The 27023-nt window shown below is 34.2% G+C and overlaps 1 protein-coding gene across 1 annotated transcript in view; it reads right to left on the reverse strand.

Moving 5' to 3' along the window:
• Positions 1 to 1107: 1107 nt before the first annotated feature.
• Positions 1108 to 27023, reverse strand: part of CADM2 (cell adhesion molecule 2) — a 232137-nt gene continuing 206221 nt past the window's right edge. The window contains exons 9-10 of the mRNA XM_058570612.1: positions 4433 to 4558; positions 1108 to 3633 (exon numbers count right to left, since the gene is read on the reverse strand). Of these exons, the coding sequence (XP_058426595.1) occupies positions 3515 to 3633; positions 4433 to 4558 (245 nt within the window). The 3' untranslated portion in view covers positions 1108 to 3514. The remainder of the gene's footprint in view (positions 3634 to 4432; positions 4559 to 27023) is intronic.

Below are 27023 nucleotides of genomic sequence, written 5' to 3' on the forward strand. Positions count from 1 at the left end.
TTACATGGAAGAACCATCACCTCAGACAGCTGCTGTACATGTGCCTATATGGAATCTCAACGCTGTTACAACCATGAGTACATAATTACAAGTGAGCCTGTCCTTTTAATTGAGATATTTATATTTTTACAAAGAAATAAAAATAAATGAGGTGTTAACTTCTTTGCCATATTTAGGAATGTTAGTTTTCTTTCTCTATTTGTTATTTTAATTGTGGGGTTTCAATGCAAGATTAAGCATCTTGAATCAATGTGAGCTCATCCAGTTTCTAGATAAACTCCAATATCAGGTTCCTTAAACTGCTTCTTGGATTCTCTGGTAAAAGAAAACAAGTTGAAATCTCTCTCTCTCTCTTTTTCGCTTACACACACAAACACACACACACACACACACACACACACACGTGCGCGCACGGACATCTCAATACTCTGCTCATGCTATCTTTGCTCTTGCACACACAAACTTTCCTTTTTCTTCCTAATTTTGATAATTGTTCTATTTAGGACACTCAAAAATGGAAAAAAGGAAAAGAAGAATGCTGTTTACACTTTTTTGATGGAGGACAATCAATTTACACTGTAAACAGTACACTGGCAGAGAATAGCTACTTTGGGTAAAGAACAACGTTCCATATTGTACTAGGGGTGTGTATGTGTGTGCACACTCCTTCCATTGAGTTCCATAGCTACCATGCTCACTAAGCAGAGACAGAACTTGGCTCCCTGTGCATACAAGTGTGCACATTGCAGACACTGCAATTGACATGGTTCCATTTAGAAATGTTATCTCATATTTTTTTTCTGATTTTATAGAAATGAGCAGAATATTTACAATTTATTTTCTTGTTTGGTCAAAATCAAATATTTTCTAAAAATAGGAAAATATAATTCCATTGCTATTTTTGTTCATTAACTAAAATGGTACCCAATACAAATCTATCTATTTTAACTGGCAAAACATTTGATTAGAGCACACAAATCACGTAATATACCGGTAGTTTCTTTAAAAGAGTTCTAATGAGTTTTTATTTTACTCTAAAGGATTAAAAGAGTCAGAAATTTTGAAATGCAACCAATTTTGAATCTCTAATTTTACAGTGTTATAAATAATGATTGAGTTATTTAAGCAACAATTTAGCCATTGGAGCCAAGTAGAATATAGACGAAATGAAGAGGGATGTAAATACAGCATCGATGAAGAGTAGCAATTTTGTAAGTGCATCCTGAAATTAGGCTTTAAATAGTAAGATGATGCAGTTTATATAACCTACTTCTGTAATAAGAACCTTTCCATTTTGTACTAACAGGATGAGTTTTGCTTTGTGGAGTCTTTCTAAAGATTAGGTATTGAAAGATATGAACAGTTTATAAACCTATTCTAGTTTCAATGTGTCTAGTAGCACCTACCTGATTCTCTCAAACTACCATACTATATTAACATATTATTGCATTTTTCCACAGATGGTATGGAGTGAACTGTAAAAACAAGCATGCAATCACATCAATGCAGACTTATTTCCTTAAAATGTCATACTGTATATGATTTATTATGTTAACACTCAACCACATCATATTATTTATGTTCTGTATATTCTGAAAAAGTGCTGCTTGACTGACATCGTCCTTTTGCTTTTGTAAGAAATCAACAAGATAAATGCTTCAACAATCAAAAAAAACAATTTAAAAATTCTAACATTGTCTTTAAAAGATTTATACTTTTCTGATAAATAATCTGATAACAGCACCCTTGTCTTTCATTTGATATTAACACATGATGTCATACTCAACCATTCTCATTTCCCAAAAATAAATTCCAAGATATTTTTTAAACCATAGGCCATCATGCTTTTAGACATCACAAGTATAGCTACCGTATCGTCATATTTATTTTCTTCTTAAAGGTGCAATGCTTGTGAATGGGAAAATAATTTTTATCTAACTGGACTTTTAATCTTTAGCATATAATAAATTTAATGAGAACTAATCTAGCAATATTGTATTTGACTAGAAGAAATAATATGACTTTAGATTGACTCTGTGTCATATTTAAGAATACAGCATTTCTTAATGGTTAAATACACCAAAATTTCAGAAATAATCCAGAGAAAGAGACTTTCACCTTGGAGTTAAAAGCATGGCAGAAATTCTCTATCACTCACTGTTTCATAAGTTTGTACCTCACAAAATGCATAGACAGGAATTTAATATAAAGAATTAGTTCATTTATACAGAAAACATATCTTAAACACTTCTTTTTGGCAAACAAACTTAGGTGAGCAGCTCTGGAACTGCCAAATTAAAATTTGTAAATTTTTAGCAAACTAAGAGTTTATTTTTAGGTTATTATTTCAACTGTGGTTGTAATTTAAAACCTGAGGCTGTGCACTGGTTGTTAGCTTAAAATTACCTTTCCTTATAACATTGTGCTTCCATTGTATAACAAATAAAAATTAACAAGAACTAGAAAAATTTGTTGTTGAACAGTGCTAGGACATACAGACAAAAATACTAATACATGTTATCTACTTATAATATTGGTTTAAGTAATATCTAGAGGGATATAATGGACATTAGAAAATGCTTACTTATGACTGAATTACCTACAGCCAAAAAAGTTAAATATGTATCAAATAATGTTTAATTGGATTTATTATATGCACTATATACAGATACTAAAATGTCTCAAAATTGTGCCCTATGGATACTTCAATTTTTTTTAGGCAGGTGAGTCCTTGTGGAGCAAATAAATTACAAATCAAATTAGAGAAATGAATGAAATTTTTGTGACTCTTCAAGCAGTAAAATGTTTGTAAGAATTTATTGGTAAATGAAGCTAAAATAACCTAGTGGTGGGATCTATATAATTATATAAGATGTTATGTCATGATTGCAATTCATACACATGGCTCCTGTATCAAAGACTATATTTTTAAATAGCAAGTTGATACAGCTTGACCAGTATATTTCAAACATTCCAGAATCTATACTACAGTGTTTTCTAGGGCGTGTGTTTCCGAACGTGCCTTTGAAGACAGACACGTAGAAAACATTGTAAACCTCTAATCTCTGATTAAACTGAAGCACATTAGGCCATTACCTAATCCTGTTCCTTGTGAAAGCTGTTCAATGGCAAACTGAAAATGTCTATGATTTCAAGGGAAAAAAATGAGGGGAAAAAACTCTGCATACATCTTTTCAATGTATAAAAACAATTTGATATCATGATCCAAGGAGATGATTAACATTGTTAAGGCTGTATATTCAAGCACTGTATGTTAAAAGAGCAATGGTGTGGGGTTTAGGCAGTAAGGAATGTCCTGCATTATGGATGGTACAGTAATTAAAGAATGATGCTTTTGACAGCTGATTGTTGGTATACACTGGCTACTGATAGCAGTACGGTATGGAAGTTAATAAAGGTAGCAGAAGATGGTAGAAATGAATTCTGAAAGATGATAGCCAGTTTTCTCCAGCAGCCAGCCTGGTAAGTAAAACTCAGAACGTTGGCCTGCATTTTAAATGAAATACTCTTTTTTCTCTTCAGCGTTGACTTGGCTGCCTTCAGCATTGATAATGGCTGTGTCAGCATCTGGTGCATCTTCAGCCCCTTTAGCTTCATTTGTTAAATATGTTCCTGTGGGTATTGGAGGAACAATATGTTAGTTCTATGAGACTGGTAAGATAACCAGCATGAAAGCTACATGCATTTGGGAAGGAACTTATGCCAGATTTCTTATATGTTGGAACATATTCTGGGGCATAAATGAACCACCCAATTCACCCTTCTGAAGTTGCATACTTTCTTTCAGTTTTCAGGTATATGCCGTAGATAAAGCTGTAGCCATGTTAACTAGAGGCAACAGCCAAACTGGAATGGGTAGGGAGTACTTTGATTTCTTTAATGATGCATACAGACCATGTGATCCATGCAGCTGCAGCAATCAGGGTCCTTTGTTAAGATGTTGATAATGATCACATCAAATGTGTCACCATTCATTTTGGTAACTCCATTTAAAAGTAGATTATATCAATAGTTTACTACCTAGGCCATTCCAAAAAAGTCACATATTTTCCTCACTAATATGGCCACATGTGTGGCCATAAACCTACAAACAAAAACATTGTCCACATGCTTAATGTTATAGTTGAATTTCAGCCCTAGAGATAAATTACAAACTTGCTTCTATTTTCTTTCTGAGCCAATGACTCATTCTGTGACCTTTGCCATTGGCTAAACATTATTTTGTTAAGGCAATCCAACTTTAAAGTTGAATAAAACAATCAAGAACTCCCTGAAATAATTGAGTATTTAGTTCACTCTCTCCCTCCCTCTCTCTCTCTGTCACACAAACACATGCATATAATATTTCATGATAAAGCTAGTTTTTAGAATTTTTTTGCCAAAGGTAAGAATACTTTACTAAATAACCTACCTTTATGTCTTGCAAGATATCGACCGAGCAGAAATATAGAACACAGCGTGACAAATACAACTACAGCCACTATTCCTCCTATAAGAGCATGATCAGGGCCAGTCTGGCCAGCCAGAGCATTGGGATCTAGAGAAGAGAAGAAAATATTGCTCAAGTTAGTGTGTTATTTAGTCATAGAGTACATATCTGCATTAAAATGAGTTACTTTGAAAATTAGCACATTTCTATTAAAATAAAATTTCATTAATGTGTATTACAGCAATCATCCAGTCAACAAATATTTATTGTGTAGCTATAACATACAAGATACCTGTGGATGTAACATTCGCCATATCAATCACTGTTGCCATTGAGTTTACATTTTAAACTAGACAGCCTGGATAAACAAATACACATATATGATTTTGCATAGTTTTATGCCTTTCCTTCCTCTTCTCCTCCATCTGAAAATATGTGTGTGTGTGTGTCTGTGTATTTTTGTGTGATGAAGACAACTATGCCATTTTCTAAATAAAATTACGTCATGGCAAACGCTGGAGCTGGAGATGATAACTTGGGATTTATCATTATATAAACATTATTTAAAGCTTTGGAAATTGATGAACTCCCCAAGGGAGTGAGTGTAGATAGAGAGAAGAAGAGATCTGAAAACTGAGCCACGAAGAACTCCCATATTTACAGTTTAGGAAGAGGAAGTGATTCCAGCAGAGCAGATGGAGAAGGAGAGAAGAGTGAGGTAGGAAAAGATCCTGGAGAGCAGACTGTAGTTGGTCAAAGGGAAGAATATATTTCAATGAGAGGAGGGTGATACAAACTGTGTTGTGTTATTAATAGAAGGAGGAAAATGAAAACTCAATGTTGAAGATTAAGTTCCTGTTGGATTTGTAGCTTTAGAGAAAGTGGTTGGAAAGATATAGATTAATAATATACTTTTACATTCTGCCTTTAGTAAGATATTACAGGAAAGAAGTGAGTCCAGTAAAGGATAGCCTGTTTTCAAGCAGAAACAAAAATATCAAAAGAAGTCCCACACATTTGTGAGCTCAAAAGTTTGGAAAATCAACTGTTTGTAGAAGTTGCACCATAAGGGATAAAACTGAGTGAAGTTTTGAGCAACAAAATCCACTAAGGCTCAGCCCTATGGCAAAGATCAGATTGTGCGTACTGCCTATCTTCCAAAGCCCACTGTTGCAGATAGCCTCGTGGTAGCTGTTTATAGTCTAAAAGAGGGACTTAGAGGAGGGAGAAAGTAAAGAAATAAATTAGGCTTGGCAATTATGCCTTCAAAAGATCTTAGGGGGCCAGCGTGGTGGTGTAGTGATTAAATACATGGGCTCTGCTTTGGTGGCCTGGGGTTCGCAGATTCAGATCCTGGGTGCGGACCTGCACACCACTCATCAAGCCATGCTGTGGTGGTGTCCCACATATAAAATAAAAGAAGACTGGCACAGATTCAGCTAAGTGACAATCTTCCTCAAGCAAAAAGGGGAGGATTGGCAACTGATGTTAGCTCAGGGCCAATCTTCTTCACACATACACAAGAAAAGATCTTGAAGTATAGTTATAGGTACGTGAATATGACAAATAGATTAGAAGTCTACTGTGTTTTTAATGGAACTGTTGTGTCAAAGAAGCATATGTCCGGATAGAAAATAAAAGTCTGACTATTTGAAACTTCAAATAACCTTTGGATATTCAAACTTGGTAAAAGCAAGGAGTGGACTATAAAAGCTGTGTAGTCCCCATGGAGGCCATATTCCCAAACACCCACTTTAGATGTGGCCATGGAGTATGACTGACAAGGTTGAACTTCCTGTAGGTAGAATTGAGGAAAGTAAAAAAGAATGGACAGAGGAGAACCCAGTTTCTTCAAGGAACTACAACTATTGTCAAGGCAGAGGGATCTTTTGATGCCAGTCTGGCATGTTTTCATAATTGCTATGGATAAGTAACTACTCAGTGTTTCCCAATCTTCTTTTATTTCCAAATCAGCTCATTTATATTAAGGAGTAGTTCTCCTGGCTCTGTTCTATCGTCATGTTTTGTGTCTGGGTGGGGAGGAGCATTAACAACTTGTCTTTTGGGTCATTTGTGCCTGGACTAATGCATCCAGATATGAGGAAGAGGATTGTGCATACCTGAGGATCTTGGTCTTTGAGTTCGGTACACTGACTTGATGGACTTTAGGTGTTCTCTTTCGAGAGGGTGTGGTAGTGGTTTGTGGAGGGAAAAGAGGTGAAAAAATATCTGGTGATCAGAAGGGTGTATTGGGGCAGAGATTTCTAGCTGAGGACAAACTTGTTTCCTTTTCTTTCAGTGCACAGAGCTGAACATTTTCCAGCGTCACTTGCAGTTGGATGTAACATGTGATTTGTATTCTAGATAACTGAGTGAAGGCCAAGCCAATGAAAACCTTCCACATGTAGCCCTGCAGGTGATCTCAGGAGATACAGGTTGAAAACGAGAGAGCCACAAGAATAAGTCAGGCTATGAGTTACTGAATCTCCACCTGGAAGAAAATCGCCCAACTAGGAATACATGTATTGGACAGCTTCAGGAAAAATAAAAGCTTTATTTTCAAAACACTGAGTATTAAAGTTAATCTGTTACAGCAGCTATGTTTAGTTTTCTATTATACATTTTTTGTATTTCCCTTAATTTCTGGCATTGACTATAAATCTCAAAGAAAAGAAAAAGCACAAAGTAAATTTGGGAGGCCAGCCCAGTGGTGCAGTGGTTAAGTTGGCACACTCTGCTTCAGTGGCCCAGGGTTCACTGGTTTGATTCCTGGCAGCAGACTGATGCACCACTCATCAAGCCATGCTGTGGCAGTGTCCCACATACAAAATAGAGGGAAATGGGCACAGCTAATAGCTCAGCAACAATCTTTCTCTCCAAAATAAATAAGTAAATTTTCCATGCCTCTGAATTCTCTATTCCTCTTCCTTGCTTAGACGCTTCGGAATCAGTTTCAACTCCTGCCTCCTGCTCCAGTCCCCAAGTACAGACCACCATAAATCACATCCATTTTACTTGCTGAATATCTCTCAGAACTGAGTACTCTTCTTGGGAACTGGGAAATCACTCTTGTTCATACATCTCTGTACCTGTCTTATTTCCTGAAGGTAAATTCTGAGAAGTGGTATTGCTGGCCCAAAGAGTAAGGACTTTTGATGAATATTGCCAAATTATATTGCAGAAAGATTGTACAAATTCACCCCCTACCAACTGCACCTGAGAGATTCTTTTTCCCCATATAGTACTAACATTAGATATTATAATTAAAAAATTTTTTGCCAATCTTCTATTGAAAAGTGTTAAATATTTTGTATTTATTAAATGATAAGTTTACATAAATGTATCTAAATACCTTTGCCCATATTAATTCGTTAATTTTGAAATGCTTTTTATGAAGTTTGACCATTTTTCCACTCAAAGTTCCTGTTTTAACAGCTCTCTTCATAAAAAGATGAACACTTTTAGTAATATTTTTAAATTTATTCTTCATTTTGGTCTTCTCAGCCATAGATAAATCTTACAATTTTATGTAATCAAATCTGTCAAACAGTTACGTTGTGATGTCTGACTTGTGGGTCATGATTTGAAATGCTTTTGCCATGATAAGATTATACACATATAGATTGATGTTGTCATCTAACACATTTATTATTATATTTTAATCCACCTAAACTGTATTTTGGTCTGTGGTTTGAGGCTAAAGTATAAAATATATCTTTAATTCTTATTTGACAGCCAGGTGTCCCCCACACTATTACTTTCATCAATAGCATTTATCACTTACCATAAACTAAATGTCTACATATTTTATGTGTTTCTGTATATTTTAGTCTATTTTATGTGAGGGATCTATATATGCAATCCTATGCTAGTACTGTAGATTTTTTTTTTAATTATAATATAGATTTGATATCTCCAGTTGCTGTATAAGTTCTGATTCTGACTGAAACTGAAGAATTAACTTTGACTAAAAAAAAAGAATAGACTAGAAATAATCTTGAACTTATGTTTTCAATTTTTATGTTTCTCAAAATAAAGGCATTGGGAACTTTGAAAACCTAAGCTGTGTTCCTTTTGGTCAAAGTGAAGGGATGAATAGAAAAAAAAAAAAAATAGCCTATGGCAAAATGAAATCGTTTTTCTTCCAGAGGCTTGCTGGAGTTTTGAGGGGAATCTGAGTGCTGCAGATGGGGAGACGGAGACCAAGGTGACCCAGCTCCTCTCCATCAGGGCCACCAGCCGGGTGCTCTCAAGGCCACCGTTTTCCCCCTCCACTTCCCCAGAGCAGTGGGTCCCCTTCACAAGGCCTCTGCTCTGCCTGCTTCCTCTTCACCCTCCAGTAGGAACAACCCTCTCTGGGGTGTGGAGACCACGTTTGGAAAAATCATTCTTCAGTTTGCTGAAAATCTCCATTTATTGGGCAACTAGCACTGTAGTTTAAAAATCATTTTAATGTCTTGGAGCAGAAGTTTAGATCAGGTTTAGAATAATTGTGCAAGCAACAAAAATACAACAGATTAAACAACCTAGGATTATACTAATATATACATGAGGTTTCTTTTATATAGTTCCTTTTCCAGGATCACAGTATGATTCTTCAATTACTCAAATCTTTAGTGCCTTTTATTAAGTTACATAGCTTTCTGATACAGGCTCACATATTTTCATTAATGCTATTTCCCATTTTAAAATAATATTTTTAATATTTAATATTTTGAAACATTTTAATATTGTTTTAAAAATATTTTAAAATATTATTGCCTTTTTGTTAATTTTTCTTATATTTCCATTCACTTTTTCCTTTTCTTACTTTATTTTCTAAAGCATTATGTCTAGTATTTGTCGAGATTATATTTGTTATTTTTATTTCCTGACCATCAAATTTACTTAATTTTCCTACTAGTTTAAACATTGTTTCAGTTGTTCCCTTAAAGTTTTTCTTTCTATTATTGATATCAGTATTATATTTTCCTTTTTTTTCTACTGCACTAGTTAGTGCTTTGTGAACAATAATGACAATATCATCCTGATTCTGATGATCTCAGAATTGCATCAAAACTCTAAATGGACTAGCCACAATCCTCCTTTTGACAGTGGTTGGTCACTGTACTTATCTCAATAGCTAGAGTTACTTTTATAGTTCCTATTCATCTGAAATTTGATAGCAAAGATATTCATCCCTTGATGATATGCAGCACACATCTTGTCAAAAGAAAATTTCATGATAACAACATCGTTGAACCTCGACTATCTAAGTATTATTTTGCTGTGAATAAATGCTCAACTGGCTAAAGAATCCCTGATTTTTATCTTTTTGACTTAATAATTTAGAACAATGTGTCAGGGTTTTGACTATTTGTTTTGCCTCCCCTCTCCCCCCAAATAAACTGCAAACAGTCAGGGTTTTGCTTTCCATTCTTTTTTTAAGTGACCTGCTTTCTCTGCATGGTTGCTATCAGATTCTTTATTTTTTCCTCCATCATATTTTGATATTTTACCTAGCTATATATTGTAGTTTATCTTTAGTCAGAATTTTGCATCATTGGCAAACCTACATTTTTATTAAAATCAGATTAGTTCATTTGTTTTTGGCTTATGAACTCTTTTTTTACTCTACTTTTGATTAATAATTATTCTTCTTTCTAGGAAAATCCAATTATGCACTGGTAGAAACTCCATATTTAATGTTGCATATATGTCATTCCCTCTTTCCTACTTTTATAATCCTTTTACTATTTTACATCTTGTTTTAGTTATATTTCCCAAGTTTATTTCTCTTTAATTGATTTGATTTTCTATCATACATTTTTCTTACTATTTCTTCCAAAAGGATTTTGTTATCAATTGTGACTTTGGTTTAACTACAGTCTCTATTTAATCCCAATCCATACTCACTTAGTAGATGTTTTAAATAGTTTTATAGTATTGACAATAAAAAGTGGTAGCTTTATAATATTTCCTTCATTTTAGTATAATAATTCCATTTAAACATCTGGGGAAATGTTTTTCCCTGGTGAGCATACATTATTTCTCTTCTTTTATTGCAAACATTTTTTATTGGATGAAAATTGAATATTTTTTAATTCTGTTTACACATCCTTCCATTTTCTTTTCTTATTTTCATTCTTGATGTTGAGATGTTTTGAAGGATTCTCTGTTCTGATGCTGGTGTTATTCCTGCTCAGCTGTAATGCTGCAGATCAATCCACCTACAGAAACTATCCTTGTAACTGAAATACAGATCATGTGACATCTGTACATAGTGGCTGGACTGGAGAAAGAACCTTTGGATGTAAATCATTATTGGTGATAAATTTCGTTGATTTCATATATTTTTGCCTATAACCTTCACTTTCACAGTAGAATCTCAGATAATATGTAGGTCATCTCCCTTTTTTTATATATATATATTAAGACAATTTGATGTTTTAGAATTTGTTTTAGATCATTTCAAATTTATCATGTTCATCACTGCACATATTTTCACTTGGTTTCAGGTGCATTTATAGATATATTAATGACTTACAGTGAAAGTAATCTGTTAACACTTATATTTGTTTGACCCTTTTCATGAATGTTCTACATGCACTCTTACAATCTATGAAGGAAACAACCTTTAGCCTTCATCTCATCAACAAAATAAATCAACATATAGTTCCAGGATTTTTAAGATTTCAAAGATAACATGGGTATAGAGAATGCTACTTTGTTCATCTACTTGTAAATGTATTTTTTAAAAAACTAGCACAGTTGGTTATGCTTTTTATTTCCCCCCATAACTGTTAAAACTAAAAGTCGATCCTTAATTTCTATTCTTAATTACTAAAACAAGTGATTGAGCTTGAGGAGCAGGTAAGTATCCCCTGAGCAATGCAGACAGCATATATAATTTAAACGGCTAAGTCCCAGTGGGACTCTCTCATATGTCCTTTCTCTCATTCCTGTCCTACTGTCACAGCAATAAAAAGATGAAGCACAGCCTTCTGCAGTTTCTTTCCAGATAGCCGAGTCTGTATTATTATTCAGATAAACATATCAGGTATCTTTAAAGACCATTATTCATTCTCAAGTGTTAGCCCTGATTTGCTGGAGTTAGCCTGTTAACACTGGAGTGAGTGATGTACTGGCAGTCTCTTTCACTTGATAGTGCACAAAACAGAAAGAATATTGCAGAATTAAAACTTTCTGAGTTTAACATCTTTCAGTTAGGGTTACTGGATCCTTAATAAAGAACTCCAAAGAGAGGGCCGGGCCCGTGGCTTAGCAGTTAAGTGCGCACGCTCTGCTGCTGGCGGCCCGGGTTCGGAAACTGGGCGCGCACCAAGGCACCGCTTCTCCGGCCATGCTGAGGCCGCGTCCCACATACAGCAACTAGAAGGATGTGCAGCTATGACATATAACTATCTACTGGGGCTTTGGGGGGAAAAAATAGATAAATAAATAAATAAAAAGAACTCCAAAGAGAAAATTATGTCCAATAATAATATTTAGGATTAGTAATTTCTGATATTTAGAAGAGTAGAAAATAACCTTAAAGTATAGTTTTATTTAAAATCTTTATGTGGAGAAATCCTAGATTATATAATTCTCTCTCTGAAATCATTGTAGGGGATTTCTATCAAGTGGTTAGTCTATTGTGTTTTTTCCCCTTAAAATAAGAAGTACAAACTCTAAAGAAAGAATATCCGACTTTCTAGGATCACAGCATGCAGAAATCATAAATGCTAATAGTTTTTAATTCATGTTAGAATTACTTTACAATAAATATTTTTATTAAATTATCATATATGAGTTACAGTTTGAATAAAATGGTAGGTAAGATTTGAAATTAAAATCATTTTATTTAAATATTTTAAAATTAGTTTCCAAGACAATTTTTTAAAGAAAATGATTGCCAATATATATTAAAATAAATATGTTTTCAAAGCCAAATTTGGATTAATAATTATAATTTTTTTAAAGCAATGATAAAACTCTAAGGACATGCACCATATAAAGCATACAGATTTACCTATTCAGGAGGTTGATAAGAAATATTTACTGTGTTCTTACTAAAATCTAATAAAAATTATCTACAAAACCATTTAAATGTCAGGGTTCAGACAACAGGTTCATTATCAATAGTTCAGCATTAATTCAGAAATAAATATGGAATAGTGAACTAAATAGTAGACTAGAAAATTGCTAATTAAGTCTGAGGTTAAAGTCAAGTTAAGAGAAATCTTTGATAAATCTAGGAATAGCATTCAATGTCAATAGAAGAGTAAGGAAAAGCTGGAATGAATAGAAGAAGAATTAGTGAAGAGAAGCAGTGCTCCTCAACACAAAAGTCACCAAACATAGTTTGCTAGTAACTACCATCAGAGTTAAATGAATAAAGAGTAGAGTAGAATAAACGCGGACCAAACATGATGTTAGAATGTATGATAAGAGCCACTTAAACAATAAAGCCACTTATATTGATCTCCTGTGCCCATTTTGGAGTTTATGGGTTTTTTTTAGAAGTGATTGAAAACTCTTGGAGAAATTTCATTTTAACAATAAAATGGTTCAAAATTATGAAATTAAACTCAGAAAAATAAGTGTAAAACTGGGATTATTACCTTTAGGAGCACAAAGCATAGATGATTTTTCAAGTTTAGTTTCCCTATATAACTTATTCTGCATTACAAATGATATTTAGCATTTTTAGTTAATTCTCTATCTCTTTGCTGGGAATGTGCTTATGTAGCATATTTAAGAGTTTGGAAAATAGGATTTTCTTTTTTAAGAAACTGCTGTGTACTGAAATGTGTAGCCCTCCCTGCCCCCCAAATTCATATGTTGAAGCCCTAACTCCTAATGTGATGGTGTTTGGAGATGGGGCTTTTGGGAGAAAACTAGGTTTAAATGAGGTCATGATGATGGGGCCCTTATGATGAGATTAGTGCCCTTATAAGAAAAGGTACCAGAGCTCGCTCGCTCTCTCTCTCTGCCGTGTAAGGACACAGCTTGAGGGCAGCTGTCTGCAAGCCAGGAAGAGAGTTTTCACCAGAACCTGACCATTCTGACACTCTGATCTTGGTCTTCTAGCCTGCAGAACTACAACAAATAAATTTGTGTTGTTTAAGTGACTCTGTCTGTGGTATTTTGTTATGGCAGCCTGAACTAACTAATTAACTATAACATAGTATAATCTTTTTGATGTATTATCTCACTTGAATTATACAAAAATTTAAGGCAATGGAAAATAGATTTTTGGAAGTCTGAATAATCCATACTCATCCCCAGCCAATGATCTGTTGACAAACAGAACACCCAAGACTGCACAGATCAATTCCTTTTAATGAGTTACCTGTAATTGAGTTGTGCATTGTATGAGGTACCATAGTGAGTTACACTGCAAACCTCTGCCCTCTCTCCACTCACATACCAATGTTTCATAGTGGTTAAGATGTAATGATTGATGCCAGGAGCATCAGATGAAATCAATTTTGGGATGAAACTATCGTGTTACGTATGTAAATAGAAGGAAAGTGGTAGAATGAAGCAGAAAGTCAGTAAAAGTTTTTCAAGTGAAAGAAATTGCTTACAAAATCTTGGATTTACAAATTGTTTATACTAAACCTTAAACCACTTACTGCTTTTGGTTTGACTTTGGGCAAGTTTCTTCACCTTCTTATTGATCTTTAGAACATGAAGACTTATTTCCCAGGGTTGTCAAAGACTACATGTGGTACCATCCATAAAGGGCTTAGAAGAATGTCTGATGCAATGTAATGTAAGCACTATCCAGAAGTTAACTATATGGGGGGAAAAAGGTGAAAAGAGTAAACTGCTGTCTAGAAAAATATAGGCTTCCTTTTTCAACTTTTTAAAAGTCTCATTTAGGACTTTTACTCTATTTGGCAATGGTGAAGTCTTCTAAGTGTCTGGACATTTGAAAAATGGGGGAAATATTAGTAGAGGAAGATTTGCATAACATGAGATTGGATAAAATGAATCTGGTGGGAGTCTGATGGATGAGGATTAAATGAGAATAATTTATTGAGTATTTAATCTGTGCCAGGTTCTGTATTATAAATGACTTATTTTATTCAATGCATGTAAAGTGTTAACTCAGAAAATCATAATTATTGTTAATATAAAAATTGATAAACTGTGGGACAGCTTGCTTAAGCAAGTTTTTGGAATAATTTTTGAAAAGCTTTAAAATAATTATGAAAGTCAAATTTTAGGATGCATCAGGTGACTCCTATTTTGAGAACAAGAGTTTGTCGAGGTAATTTCTAGCATTCTATCTTTTCACATAATTGTGTTCTCTTTTCTTCTCGGATGAAGAGGAATTCAATGCCCTTCCATGCTAAATAACCTCCTGTCAGTGCTGTTTCTTCAGCCTGTAAGACATTCTTCTTTCCCTCTGTGCACGCAGACTCCAAATAACAGGGATCAGTCTCTCCATGTCAATTAGCCCTGGATTATTTCATTCAGAAGTTTTTTCTCTTGAATTAATTCACTTGCTTTAGTTTTATCTTCCCCCATCAATATAAGTTTTCTTGAAGGTAATAGTTGTGTCTTACACTTGTAATACAGCTGCAAGAGTACTTTCACATAGTTCTTAGAACAAGCAAATTGAGTGAGTGAAAGGATAATATTAAATTCTCATGCTGAATTCCAGACATGGATCTTTAGATGCTAATTTGCTGTGCTGAGCAATGGATCGCTGCTCCTTCATGGTGTTAAAGTATTTGTTAAAATATAATAATACTGTTACTATCTAAATATTTTAGCAATTAGTGCTAAGTAGAAATGACTCATCCAGATTTGTACTTAATGCTTCCTATAATTTGATTCTAACATTAAATTTGAATTTTTTTTAATGTAGTTAAGAGCCTAATTTCCCCTCTTTAAATAGAGTAATGCTTCAGAAAGAGGGTCACTCCGGTAAAACATGAGAAATAGTTATATGTGATTCATGGAGAAAAACATACTGTCCTTTGTCATGATATGACATTAGCCAAGTCCCTGGAGAGAAACACATCACCACATTCACTCAAGGGTCATCTATTATCTTCTAATTTTATGTACAATTACTATTTCTCACAAAAATACTTAAGAACAATCTCTAAAGGAAAGAAAACATGAAAATATATTGTTCTTTGTGTGTGTACAGTGATTTACACATAACTTTAACTATAAACCATGTGTGCAGGGACTCTAAATCTGTGGGTTCTAAATTAAGGCTACATCATACAACAGGTTTTCAATAATAGAAAAAAAATCCCAGCATGCACAAACTTAGCTTTTCCTCTCGAAAATGTATTTATTGTACTGTAAATCTGTTTCCACGTCAGGCTCATAACCAACAAATGCGCCACATGTTTCTATGTAAAATAGTACAGTTTTCCTATTCAGAAAGATATTGACAATAACTATAAAATCACTTTTGTTTGTTTGTTTTGAATTTAGTGTTTCAAGGTTGTTTAAGTTAGAGACATAATCAATTTATAAAATGTTTCAGCAAGTGAAGTGTGATTGCCAGAGGGGCAAGTGAGGAGCTGCTGCATCTCACGCTAATTCACGCCCTGGCCACAGGTTCCGGCTTCTGACAGCTGTCCCTTCTCAGGGTCTGTTCATCAATTTTTGTGACTTCAAGGTTTCCTAATTATATAAGAATTGACTTTATTAACTTACATAATAAATAGTTAATATTGTGCTGGGCCCAAACAAAATATATACTTGAATCAGATGACTCTATCTGTCCTTCAGAACAAAAATTTAAGTGGAAAATTTCTCCCAAAAACGTGTTCTTATTTTCAGATAAAGTAAATTCTAGCATAATTCTCTTCATTTCACTGGTCTTGCTCTCTCTGGTGAACTTCAGACAATATCTCCTTGACTGCTGAAATGAGGGAACGCTTCAGCTACGAAGAACGCCAACAACCCAGAGAGGACTCTCGCCCAGCAGTGTAGCGTAGCTAGTAGGACTGAGGGCCCCTCACAAAACGCTTCACCTCCCTGAGCAGATATCTAGAAGGGCAGAGAATTGCCAGAGGAGATTACCTGTGTGATAACAGGAGAAGGTGAAAGAAAGGGATGGTTTTTAAGGTTATCTGCGTGATCAAAAGGAGAACAGAGTAAGTGTTTGGGTCACCATGGGGTTATTTGCTGCTTGGAAAAGTCAGCTACATTATCCACCGGGCATCTGGCTTAGAATGTAATTTTCCTGCATTAAACAATCGTCTCTCTTTAAGATCAGAGAAGACCTGAAGTAGCATCACACTCAGAACCATAAAACTCAAGTACTAGTTTCAGTTTGACCTTCTTCGAGTTTCAATTTCTACATCTATAAATAAGGATATATACCTGCTCTGCCTATTTCAAAGAGTTATTGTTAAAATCAGATTATATGGAATCTGTGCATATAAATCACATCTAATAGTTGCTTGATAAATATGATGTGAATAAAATAATGGGCTTTGTAAGAGTAGGGACTATACACAAATCTGTATTTTGTAGTTTTGTGTTGATTTTTTCAGGAAAAATAGACTCAAATTCATTCTACAGTGCCCAATATCTTATATATTTGTGTAATCTGTAGAAGCTGCTGTCTTGTTTTCTGTTGCCTCATGTCTTTCTAATTAGAACTGTTCTGCCTTCAATGTCAACAATACCTAACTCTTAGCACATCACTGGTCTCAGCCTACACACATAAAATGAATAAATGGGAACAATCATTAAGAGGGAAGACAAATGACTAGTATATGACATTGCCATATGTCTGCTTTGGCAATGTATTTTGTGCAAATCTAAAAAGATGAATTAAAGTATTTTTAAGCAGACTAGAGGTTAAATAAATCATATGCAATGATTTCTGCAGAAGAGTAAAATCTAGATTTAAGCACATTTCTTTTTAAACTAAACTAAAAAAAGAGACAGGATAGTAATTAAATTAAGTATGATTTCAGAGGCAACAACAATAAAATAGGACAGATTTATTTTTAAAATACTTAGAAAATATAGAGAATACATATTTGACAGTGAGAATATTTATAATGTTCAACATTATTCTAAAAAGTTTAGTCTGTACCAAGTGTTTATGATGTCTGTCCATATTCAGAAATGATTGTTATGGCAGAATAAAATGGTGGGGAAAGATCACCTGTAGAAACATGTGCGTTTTTTTATGGGCTAATACACTAGAAATGCAATACCATTGCTACTAAAATCATTTCCCTTTATAAACCAGTCAGCTCTGAAATGTGTGCTATATCACTAGTCAATTCAGTTAAACAAATTCCTTTGTATTATTGTTTTTGAATTGACTATTCTAGTGATAATTATAGTTATATTAACTATGTTCATATAAGTTTTTAAAACCACTGTGAATCGCCACTGAACCCATTCCCCAGTTACAATAATGAGTATATTCAGAAGAATATAGTGTACATGTCCTCTCTATGCACCATTTAGAAGAGACCATCTCATACCAGTGGGAAAGGCCTGTGCATGTTTTAAATATTAAAATCTTAAGCTCACCAGAATCTTCCTTTATTATATTTTCATATACTAAATTATGTTGAAATAGAAAGTAAACCTCTCCTATTTTGCCCTTACTGGTCCTTTGTACACTAGCTCTATGACCAATATGTTACTTAACCTCTCCCTGCCTCAGTTTCCACATACAACACAGGATGATAGTATGAGCCACAAGGAACTTTTGTGAGGATCAGATGAGGTAATACATACAAAGGTCTTAGTACAACATCTGTCCCATAAAAGATAATAACAGTAATGGTTAATGTTTATTAAAAGCATCATTCTTATCACCTTATTCAATTTATTAAATGCATATTAACCCATTTTATCTGTGTCAGTCTTGCCACATACGATTTTCACACAAAATTTAGGATATTTTTAAAGTAAATATTTAATATATGCTTTTTTCATTGTAACTTAGGTACGAGATCCAGACTGGAAACAGAAGCTAATGTAAGCAGAGTTAGACTGGCAGGAGAGTATTTTCACAGGAGGAAAGGAGCTGTCAAGAGGACAAAGCATGACTAATGTGCATTAAACAGTAGCTGCCTGACTTACGGACGCCCGAACAGAAATGTTCTTGGGAACAACTTTCCCAGGTCTCAGAAGGATTTCTGTCCTCTTGGCTCTCTCTGTGTTATGTTCTCTTCTGAGACCGTTCAAGGAGAAGGTTGGAAGAAAAGAGTCAAAGATCAGGCATCTCCAAGTTTTCTCCTCACCCCGTAATCCAGAACTTATTTCCCCAAATGGCCAAAGCTGTAAACGGTGGCTAGATTTGGCAAGTTCACAAATAAATCTATTTAGATCCAAAAGGTAATGTAGAAAGATATGTTTAGAGTTCTAATTATTAACTTACAAACAAAATTGAGTCTCAATTTAATTGGTGAGTTATAATGAAAAAATGCATTAGGATAACTCCAATACTATATTATAGAAAGCAATTCAGAATGTCACTTGTTATTCTTGGATCTATTGAGTAGATTTATTTACCCAACTATAAAAAGAACTTTGAAAGAAGCCTATATCAAATTTAGTGATTATTTATGACATGAACTTTGAGGAAAATATTAGTGTAAAACTCTAGTGTAGTTAACTCTAGGAGATCTGGTTCCATTGTATATGACTTATGTATTTAGTATCTGTCAGGAGCTGCTATATCCTCACTTTCATTAAGAATTTAATGATCAGATAGTTAGCTTGCAGCTATAGACACTGAATATAATGACAGAAGTAATTGTGTGCATGTTTGAGAGTATAAAATAAACTCCACTGTTCCCAAAACAAGTGAAAAGAAAGTTTGCAGGAAATATACCATACTGAAATTATAACAATGCTTTCAATTTAAGCATATATGAAATTTGCATATTTCATGAATTAATACACTGTTTTTTTTTAATTGAAGAAATAAGTATGCAAAATGCAACTAACTAAGCCTGTAACAAATTCTTCAGAGGAAATTGACTTAAATGTTAATGAGTGGCAGATACACCTATACAATAATTCTGCCCTCACAAGTTAATATGAAGTATGATTATATGTAAAGTTTTGTCCTACATCACTGTTGAAAAGCACTGGGCCTAAATTCCTGTTATGCATAACATATAATTTTCATTTTAACCGTTATTACCCAGCACTTTCAGTCTCAGCACACCAAAGAAAAGACCTACCTGAAAGCTCTGAGGTGCGTTCACTAAGGTCATTTAAACTAAACTGAAGAAACATTTAAATGGCAACATTAACGTACCTCTACTCTATATTCTAAACTGTCTTATAGTCATAAAAGCAGATTTCTAAAACCTTTTGAAGTGGTACCTACTACCCAAGAATGTCCTAGAATTTTAATGACAAAGCCTCATATCTTTCCTGTACTTAAGCAACACACACAATTTAGAGAGAGAGATTATGTCCTTCACAGGTATCATTAAATATATAACCTAAAATAATCATATTCTAATTGTGACTGGAAACCTAATGTAGTCATAATCATTCCTCCAAATTTAGCATAATTGTTTATTTCTTTTTCTATAATAAGTGGAACGTTGGTTAGTCTCCTTCTTTTCCCCTTTTCCTATCCCCACATAAAATCACTTTTCTGCGTTTTTTTCCTAGACTCTATCATTCACCAAGAGTAAATTGTCTTGCAAGATAACACATCAATAAAATAACAGAGAATTAAGTTATGTTCTCAAGGTCGTATTGTAAGGCTACAGCTCAGCACCAGAAATGTTAGTATCTGCTTCTCCATTTTATTCATTGATTTCTAATTGTTTATTTTAACTTTATACATGAAAGGAATTTTAAGTACTATATTACCTGTAAGATTTTCTGTTGTCATTGTAAGCATAAAGCAGAAAAAACAAAATGAGTCTTAAAACAGTTCTTTACCAAAGAAGAATTTAAAAACTTGCCTATTTTGGAAAAACGACTCACCATAAAAATGTGACACTAAATGAATCATAGACTCAATTAAATCTTCTCTTATAGTCAGAAAGGCTCAAACCGGACTCAACCAAGTATGAATTCAATGACCCTGAACAATTTACTTTACTCTCACTGAGGCTTCGTTAACTCTTCTGTAAAATGTTGTCTTTACTGATCATCTGTCTTATAGAATTGCTTTGAAGGTGAAATGGAATCTGACATGGAAAGTTCTTAGCATGGTGCCAGGCACAGAGTAGATGGTCAATATGTGTTATGTTTGTTTATATAATTGACACTTTTCAAGGTCTATCCTAATTTGAGATGATAGTAGTGATGTCAATAGAAATAAAGAGGTCTCCAAACTTAAAGACATTCTCAACTGAGATGTGAGATAGCCACAAAATAGCTGTAGTGTATACCATATTGGCTTAAAGTAAAAAGAAAAAAAAGATAAATTATTGATAGGATGATTTTATGCTTTTTAATTAGCATTTTAATTAGAATAAAATATCCTATGCAAGTTTATTAGGACAACAGTAATAATCATTAATAGAATTTTGATCAAGCAATAAAATTTTTGAAGTCATTTCAGAATGTGCATGTGATTTAATTATTTCTCATTAGCTATATCATCCTATATTAATAGAAACCTATTATTTTTCTTTTTTTAGTAATCATCTGCTTTATGGATTTCAAAGACAATGCATTTTTCCCTTGAAATATATCAACACCATATCAGAAAATGCCATATTTTTGTGAACACTTTTGGAAGGCTATATGTGTGTGTGCATATTTCTTTTTTTAAATTCTTTTTTCTGACTTTGAAAATAAAATGACATAATCATAACAAATTTGCAAATGTTAAAGAAATATGTAAATTAAGATGAAGTCTTCTATTACTCTCATCTTCAAGAGATAACTTCCATCTACTTTTGATAGGAATATCATTTCATTGTTTTTATACATACTAACATGTTGCAGCTTTGCTTATTCATGTTTTAGTATTATGTAAAAATATTGAAGTAGAATAGTCAAGACTCAATTATCCAATATTAAATAAAGTTTTGCTATCCAGCATTTTCCTAACTGGAAAATTCAGACAAGTGACCTTTGTGTTATCTTTCTTTTCCCATCACTAATCCAGGAAAACCTCACATACATTCACTTCCACTAAATTTAAGAATAACAGGTATCCAGGATTCTGGGTTTCAGACTAGAAATGTGGGAGTATTTCACTTCAATGTGCTTTTGTTGGTGTTTTGTTTAATTGTATTTTGTGAGACATTGGCCAGATAATTCATGCTGCACTTTATTCACTCACCACTCGTTGGAGGGAGACCAAATGGAGTAACATAAGTGAATAAAAGAATAAGCAATATTTGGGACTGATCAGGAGCCCCTTTCTTCTCTTACAGAGGTTAACAAAGCTTTTACTTTTTCTTACTTCCTTGAGGTACAATGTGATTTGTAGCAATACTCTAGTCTAGGCAGTGATAGATGTAAATTCTACCCAGAGGGTCATGAATACATCAGTTTGCAACTGACAAACTCATTTCCTGACTTCTCTTGAGACACTAATAAGGCCCGGAACCAAAGGTCCAGTGTAATTACCATGTGTATTTCAGATTAAATAAATGTGATAAAAGCTTCCATCTGGCTGTTGATCAAACATGTGGGGAGATGCTGATTTCCAGTGACACAGTGCAACATGTCTATTGTAACAGTCCCGGATGCCTTTCTGTAAATTACTTACATTTGGGATTACTTGACTTAGCAGACAGAAATATTACTCACTTCTTAAGTGCTGCCCAATGGGAGTTTGCGAGATGTAGTCTAATCTTATACTTGTTAAGGAAGACATTAAGAAATAATGGAACCATGTTTATTTTACTAAATGACAGTTGTGCTCAAACTATTTGAAAAAGGCAAACTCAATTTCATAGCAGCCAGAAACTTGTTCTTGATGACAGAAGAATACATCTAAAGGGACTGGAAATTAAGATACTAGATAAATGTTTGGTTGTATTATAGAATGCCCAAATTTTGATAAATGAATGAAATCTGGATATTTACTTTAGCAAACAACATCAATAGCGTAGTAAAAGCATTGAGAGCTGAGCAAATTTTTGGTCAAAAATTTCACAGATGTTATGTCTGTCACTGTTATCATCAATATATTTATGTTTTAAAGGAAAAAAAAAACTAACATATTGGCTTCTAATTAAAATACTGGTAAACAGTAGGAATGGTGAGAGAATTTTCCTGGGGAGGGGGGGTGCTGTTTTGGAGTAGGGTAAAAATAAAGACAATCAAACCACTGTCATTTGCCTACAAGGAAAAATGCACAGTCCATTCCCAGTTTTTATGTTAAGGAAAAAGTCCCCAGGGATAATCTAGGACTCAGGATTTCTCAATCTTATCGTTACTGACATTTTTTGAGCTGGGTAATTTTTTGTTGTGGGGTGCTCTCCTGTGTATTATACGATATTTAGCAGCATCCCTGGATTCTATCCAATAGATACCAGTGTTCCCCAAGTGGCTACAATGAAAAATGTCCCCAGACATTGCCAAATATTCCCTAGGGGCTAAATGTCTGGTGCTCAAGAACGAATCATCGAGGTAAATTTGCTCAATAGAAGCAGAAGTTCTATAAGGATAAGAAAGAAAATACAATAAATTAGCAACTATTAAGGTCCTTGACAATTTATGTAGATGACATATATAGATATTACATATTTTAAAAATAAATGATCATGATTGAAGATACCACTAAATTTCAGAAAAATATGCGTATAAAGGTCAGATGTAAACAAAATATATAATCGGGATACATATAGGAAAGCTAAAGGAGAAAGAAAAACTACGTCATCTAGGTTAAGTAGGTACATAAAACACAGAATGTTAGGGTGTAAAACTGGCTTTTTTAAAAAAAATTTAATATAATAGTCCTTAACAAATATTTATTGAAGTGAACTGAATTACATTTTTTGCATTAAGTTGAACTTCGGGCAAGAAAGAATAGCCTAATGGTTGACTGTGGGTTCTGGACTCAGACTTTTGGAGTGAGAATTTGACTTTTTCACTTTCAAGCTGTGAATTAGGATCAATAGCTTCTCTGTCCCTGAGAATCCTTAAGTGCAAAAGGAGGACAAAAATAGTATTTACTGTATAGGATTACTATTAGAATTTAATAGACTTACCTATATAAAGGACTTAACAATGCCTAGCACATTAAAAGAACTTTGTATATACTATTATGGTTATTGTTATTACAGAGAAGAAAATGTCTTGGTCTAAGGAAAAAAAACCTTAAAGTATAGAGAAAAGAACGCCAGTTACACATAACAAAAGTGAAAATCTAACAAAATGTTTCTTTTCTGATAGATGGGAAGGGACAGCAAAGAAAATGTTCCACTGAAACAAAGCAGGAAGGGCAGTTTCAAGGAATATCTGCCTGTGTGGCCCAATTTAGCAGCACATGGTGATATACGTCAAGGTAGTGGAGAACTGGATTATGAATGCATTCATCAACTATTTTCAATAACTCAGAATCCCTGGAAACAATGCCTGCCTTTATAAAAGAAAAAGGAAAGGTGTGATTCTAGATGTTAAAGACCAGTATTATTATCTTCAATTTCCAGGAAGACTGGTAGAACAAATTAGCCAATCAATTTAAATCACCAAGAACAGCACAGAAGCTTATTAGCTATCCTTCCCCTCCCAATAATGACAGTTCCTATGGAAATAATATGTACATTTGCTGCACATATATGTACACTTACATTATCTTAATATGGTGATGGAAAGAGCCTCATAGGGGCTTATGAAAGCATTGACAATTATAGTGGAGAGCAAAGAACAATTTCCACTGCTGTTCTACCTTCCAGATTCTCCTTCTAAATACTTATTCTAACACTGATTTCCAAATACTCATCACTAGAGGCAGGAAAATATGATGGAAATTTCATACAGGTGTGGGTTAAATCTCACCTAGGCAATTTGCTAACTGTATAGCCTCAGGCAAATTGCTTAACAATGCTATATTTAGGTTCCCTCGAGTGTAAAATAAAGATAGTGACATTTACTTCAGGAGATTGGGCAGGGGGGTGAAGGGGTGTGGAGGGGAGGTAGGCACCAATTAGATTAAGTCATTTAAGTTAAATTATGAAAAGCGGTAACCAATACTGGTCTACTTTCTTACTCAAGCTTAGAAAAAAAGTCAGAGAATTTAGAATTGTAAGGAATTTATCCTTGAGAACGTGGTTTGGAGAACCAGACCATGGGCGTGCTGGTGAGGGGAGATGGGGAGAACGACTATAATTGAAATCAGGCTGTGGTCAAGCAGGACGAGTTTCAAAGGAAGTAGCCAGCATGAGGATTAATCAGAGTTTAGAGGGCGAGGTCTGAAGAAGCCAGGTTAAGGAAGATTCAGAATCAGAAGACTAACTGTCATTGGGTCAGCAAGAGCTTCAGAGACAAGCAAAAATGTCCCCAATGTCTCCTTGGGCATGGAATTTCTCCAGCAACTTCTGAGAGGCAACTGAAGCTCATTGTTCTCAGAATTCCAGGCTCACTTGATGTCTTCATTTCCTAGAAGTCTCTGGTAGCTAAAAGACCCCACTTGGTGGATTTAACACATTAAGAAAAAGTTGAGAAAACAGTGTAGTTTTTTTTTTCTCCTAAAACTTTCTCTTTATTCACAACAGGAAAAAACTCCACAACCTAATAAAAATCTTAGCCCTAAATGATTGCTTTCTAGTAGTTCCTGGAAGTGTATGTTTTGTATATGTTGTATTTTTCTTTAGTTTCTGCTTGAAGGTATTCTAGTAAAGAATATAATTTTTTTAAATCTTAAAAAGAAATAAGTAAAATATATTTCTAAGAACTTCACAATAATTTATTGTTCATTTAAAATCTAGCCTCTTGAGGTATGCTTATATGTTATGGATATCTTTTTACAGATTCTAACCAGAGAAATTCCATCTCTCAATGCCTTATTCAATACATTTTTGGTAACTTTCTTTTTCCCAAGAAAAGGTGTCCATAATTGTATTTCCATTCTCCTTTATTATAATTTACCTCTTTTTCTTTAAAAGGCACTACTATCACTTCTGAAGTGTTAAATTGCACATGGAGAAAAACCATGATTAACTTTTTCTATTACACACCCATGACACTCAATGCTTAATATAGGCTGTAATAAATATAGACTGTAATAAATATTGCCAACCTTTCTTCTTGTACTTAGATTTTCACGTTATCTGCTGTCATTATGGTAACATGTTTGTGCTTAACAAAAGTAGCAAGGGGTGGGGATGGGAGAAGTTGAAGTTAAATCATTAAATTAACTACTTGGTAGAGAAAATGGAAACCAAGAAATATTTAATTACACCAAAGAATGTATAGGCAATATTACTGGAAGTGAATAATTCTATATCAACTTAAAATCTGTCTATTAAATGTATAAGAAACACGAAAAGATAAGTTAGACAGTTCTTGTGGAAAAGAGTAGTAGCTAACAACAAAGAGACGAGTTAAGGGCATTAAGAGAAATAGTAATGAAGTGGAGAACAGAAGAACCAGAACTGACTTTAGAAAGAACTGAATATTGTATATTTGAGCCAGTGGCCCCAAAAAAAAAAAGAAAAGGAAAAAGGAATTACCCTTAAAAGCAAAAGGCAATAGCTAAAAATAACTAACATGTGCCTTCTCTTCTACGTTCAGAGTGCTGCTCTATGCATGTCACATGTAGTGACTCCTTTAATCCTCACAACAGTTTATGAGTAGGTACTATTTTATTCTCATTTTACAGATGAGGATACAGAGACATTGAGGGGTTAAGTAACTTTCTGCTGGTCACAAAATTAGTCAAGGAATTTATAAGTTGGATCTGGCTGATGGAGGAAGAACTTGACATCAATTTTGGCCATGCTGACCTTGGAGTTCTGGAGGTCATCCAGCCAGAGATGTGGCAGTTGAATCCAACACTTTGGAGAGAGATTTAGACTAAAGAAAAGGACGTCCCATTGTCATGGTAGTTGAAACTAAAGGAGAGATTGTAGAGAGGAAATACAGAAGAGATTTTGCGAGAGGGAGGAGGAAAAGATGATAATACAGTGGTCAGAACCTTAGTAAGAAACCCAGGAAGATGCTTAGAACTCTACCTAGAAGAACGGTACACAATAGAAGTGCTTTTCAAAAGTTATCAGATAATACTGAATGGGCAAGGACATTAACTGCAAAATTAAAAACTACAGTGGATTCTACAGTGAACTGGGGATGAGAAGTGGGGGTGCAAAGTTGATTACAAGGAAGCGAAAACGTGTGGGTGACAAACAAGTTTTCAGTGGGTGTAGACTTGATATATTAAGGCTTTTCAAGGGCATGGTAAATATAGCATGATGGTTGGGAAGATTGCTAGGTTGACTTACAATGAATTGGCGTAGGAGGAATCAGAGGATAATTTGAGGCTAACACTAAAGGAGCTAGTTATTAAGGAGAGCTGTAAAGGGGATGATTAAGGGGTCAGTGTCTGAGAGAAACTCTAAAGGGATTCCATCAGGAGTAGAGATCTTGGGCTTAATGTTAGAAAAGAAAATATTTGGTTCTTGTAGTTTTTCCTCAGACCAGTATT

Source organism: Diceros bicornis, chromosome 27, assembly GCF_020826845.1.
Source record: "Diceros bicornis minor isolate mBicDic1 chromosome 27, mDicBic1.mat.cur, whole genome shotgun sequence".
NCBI lineage: Eukaryota > Metazoa > Chordata > Mammalia > Perissodactyla > Rhinocerotidae > Diceros > Diceros bicornis.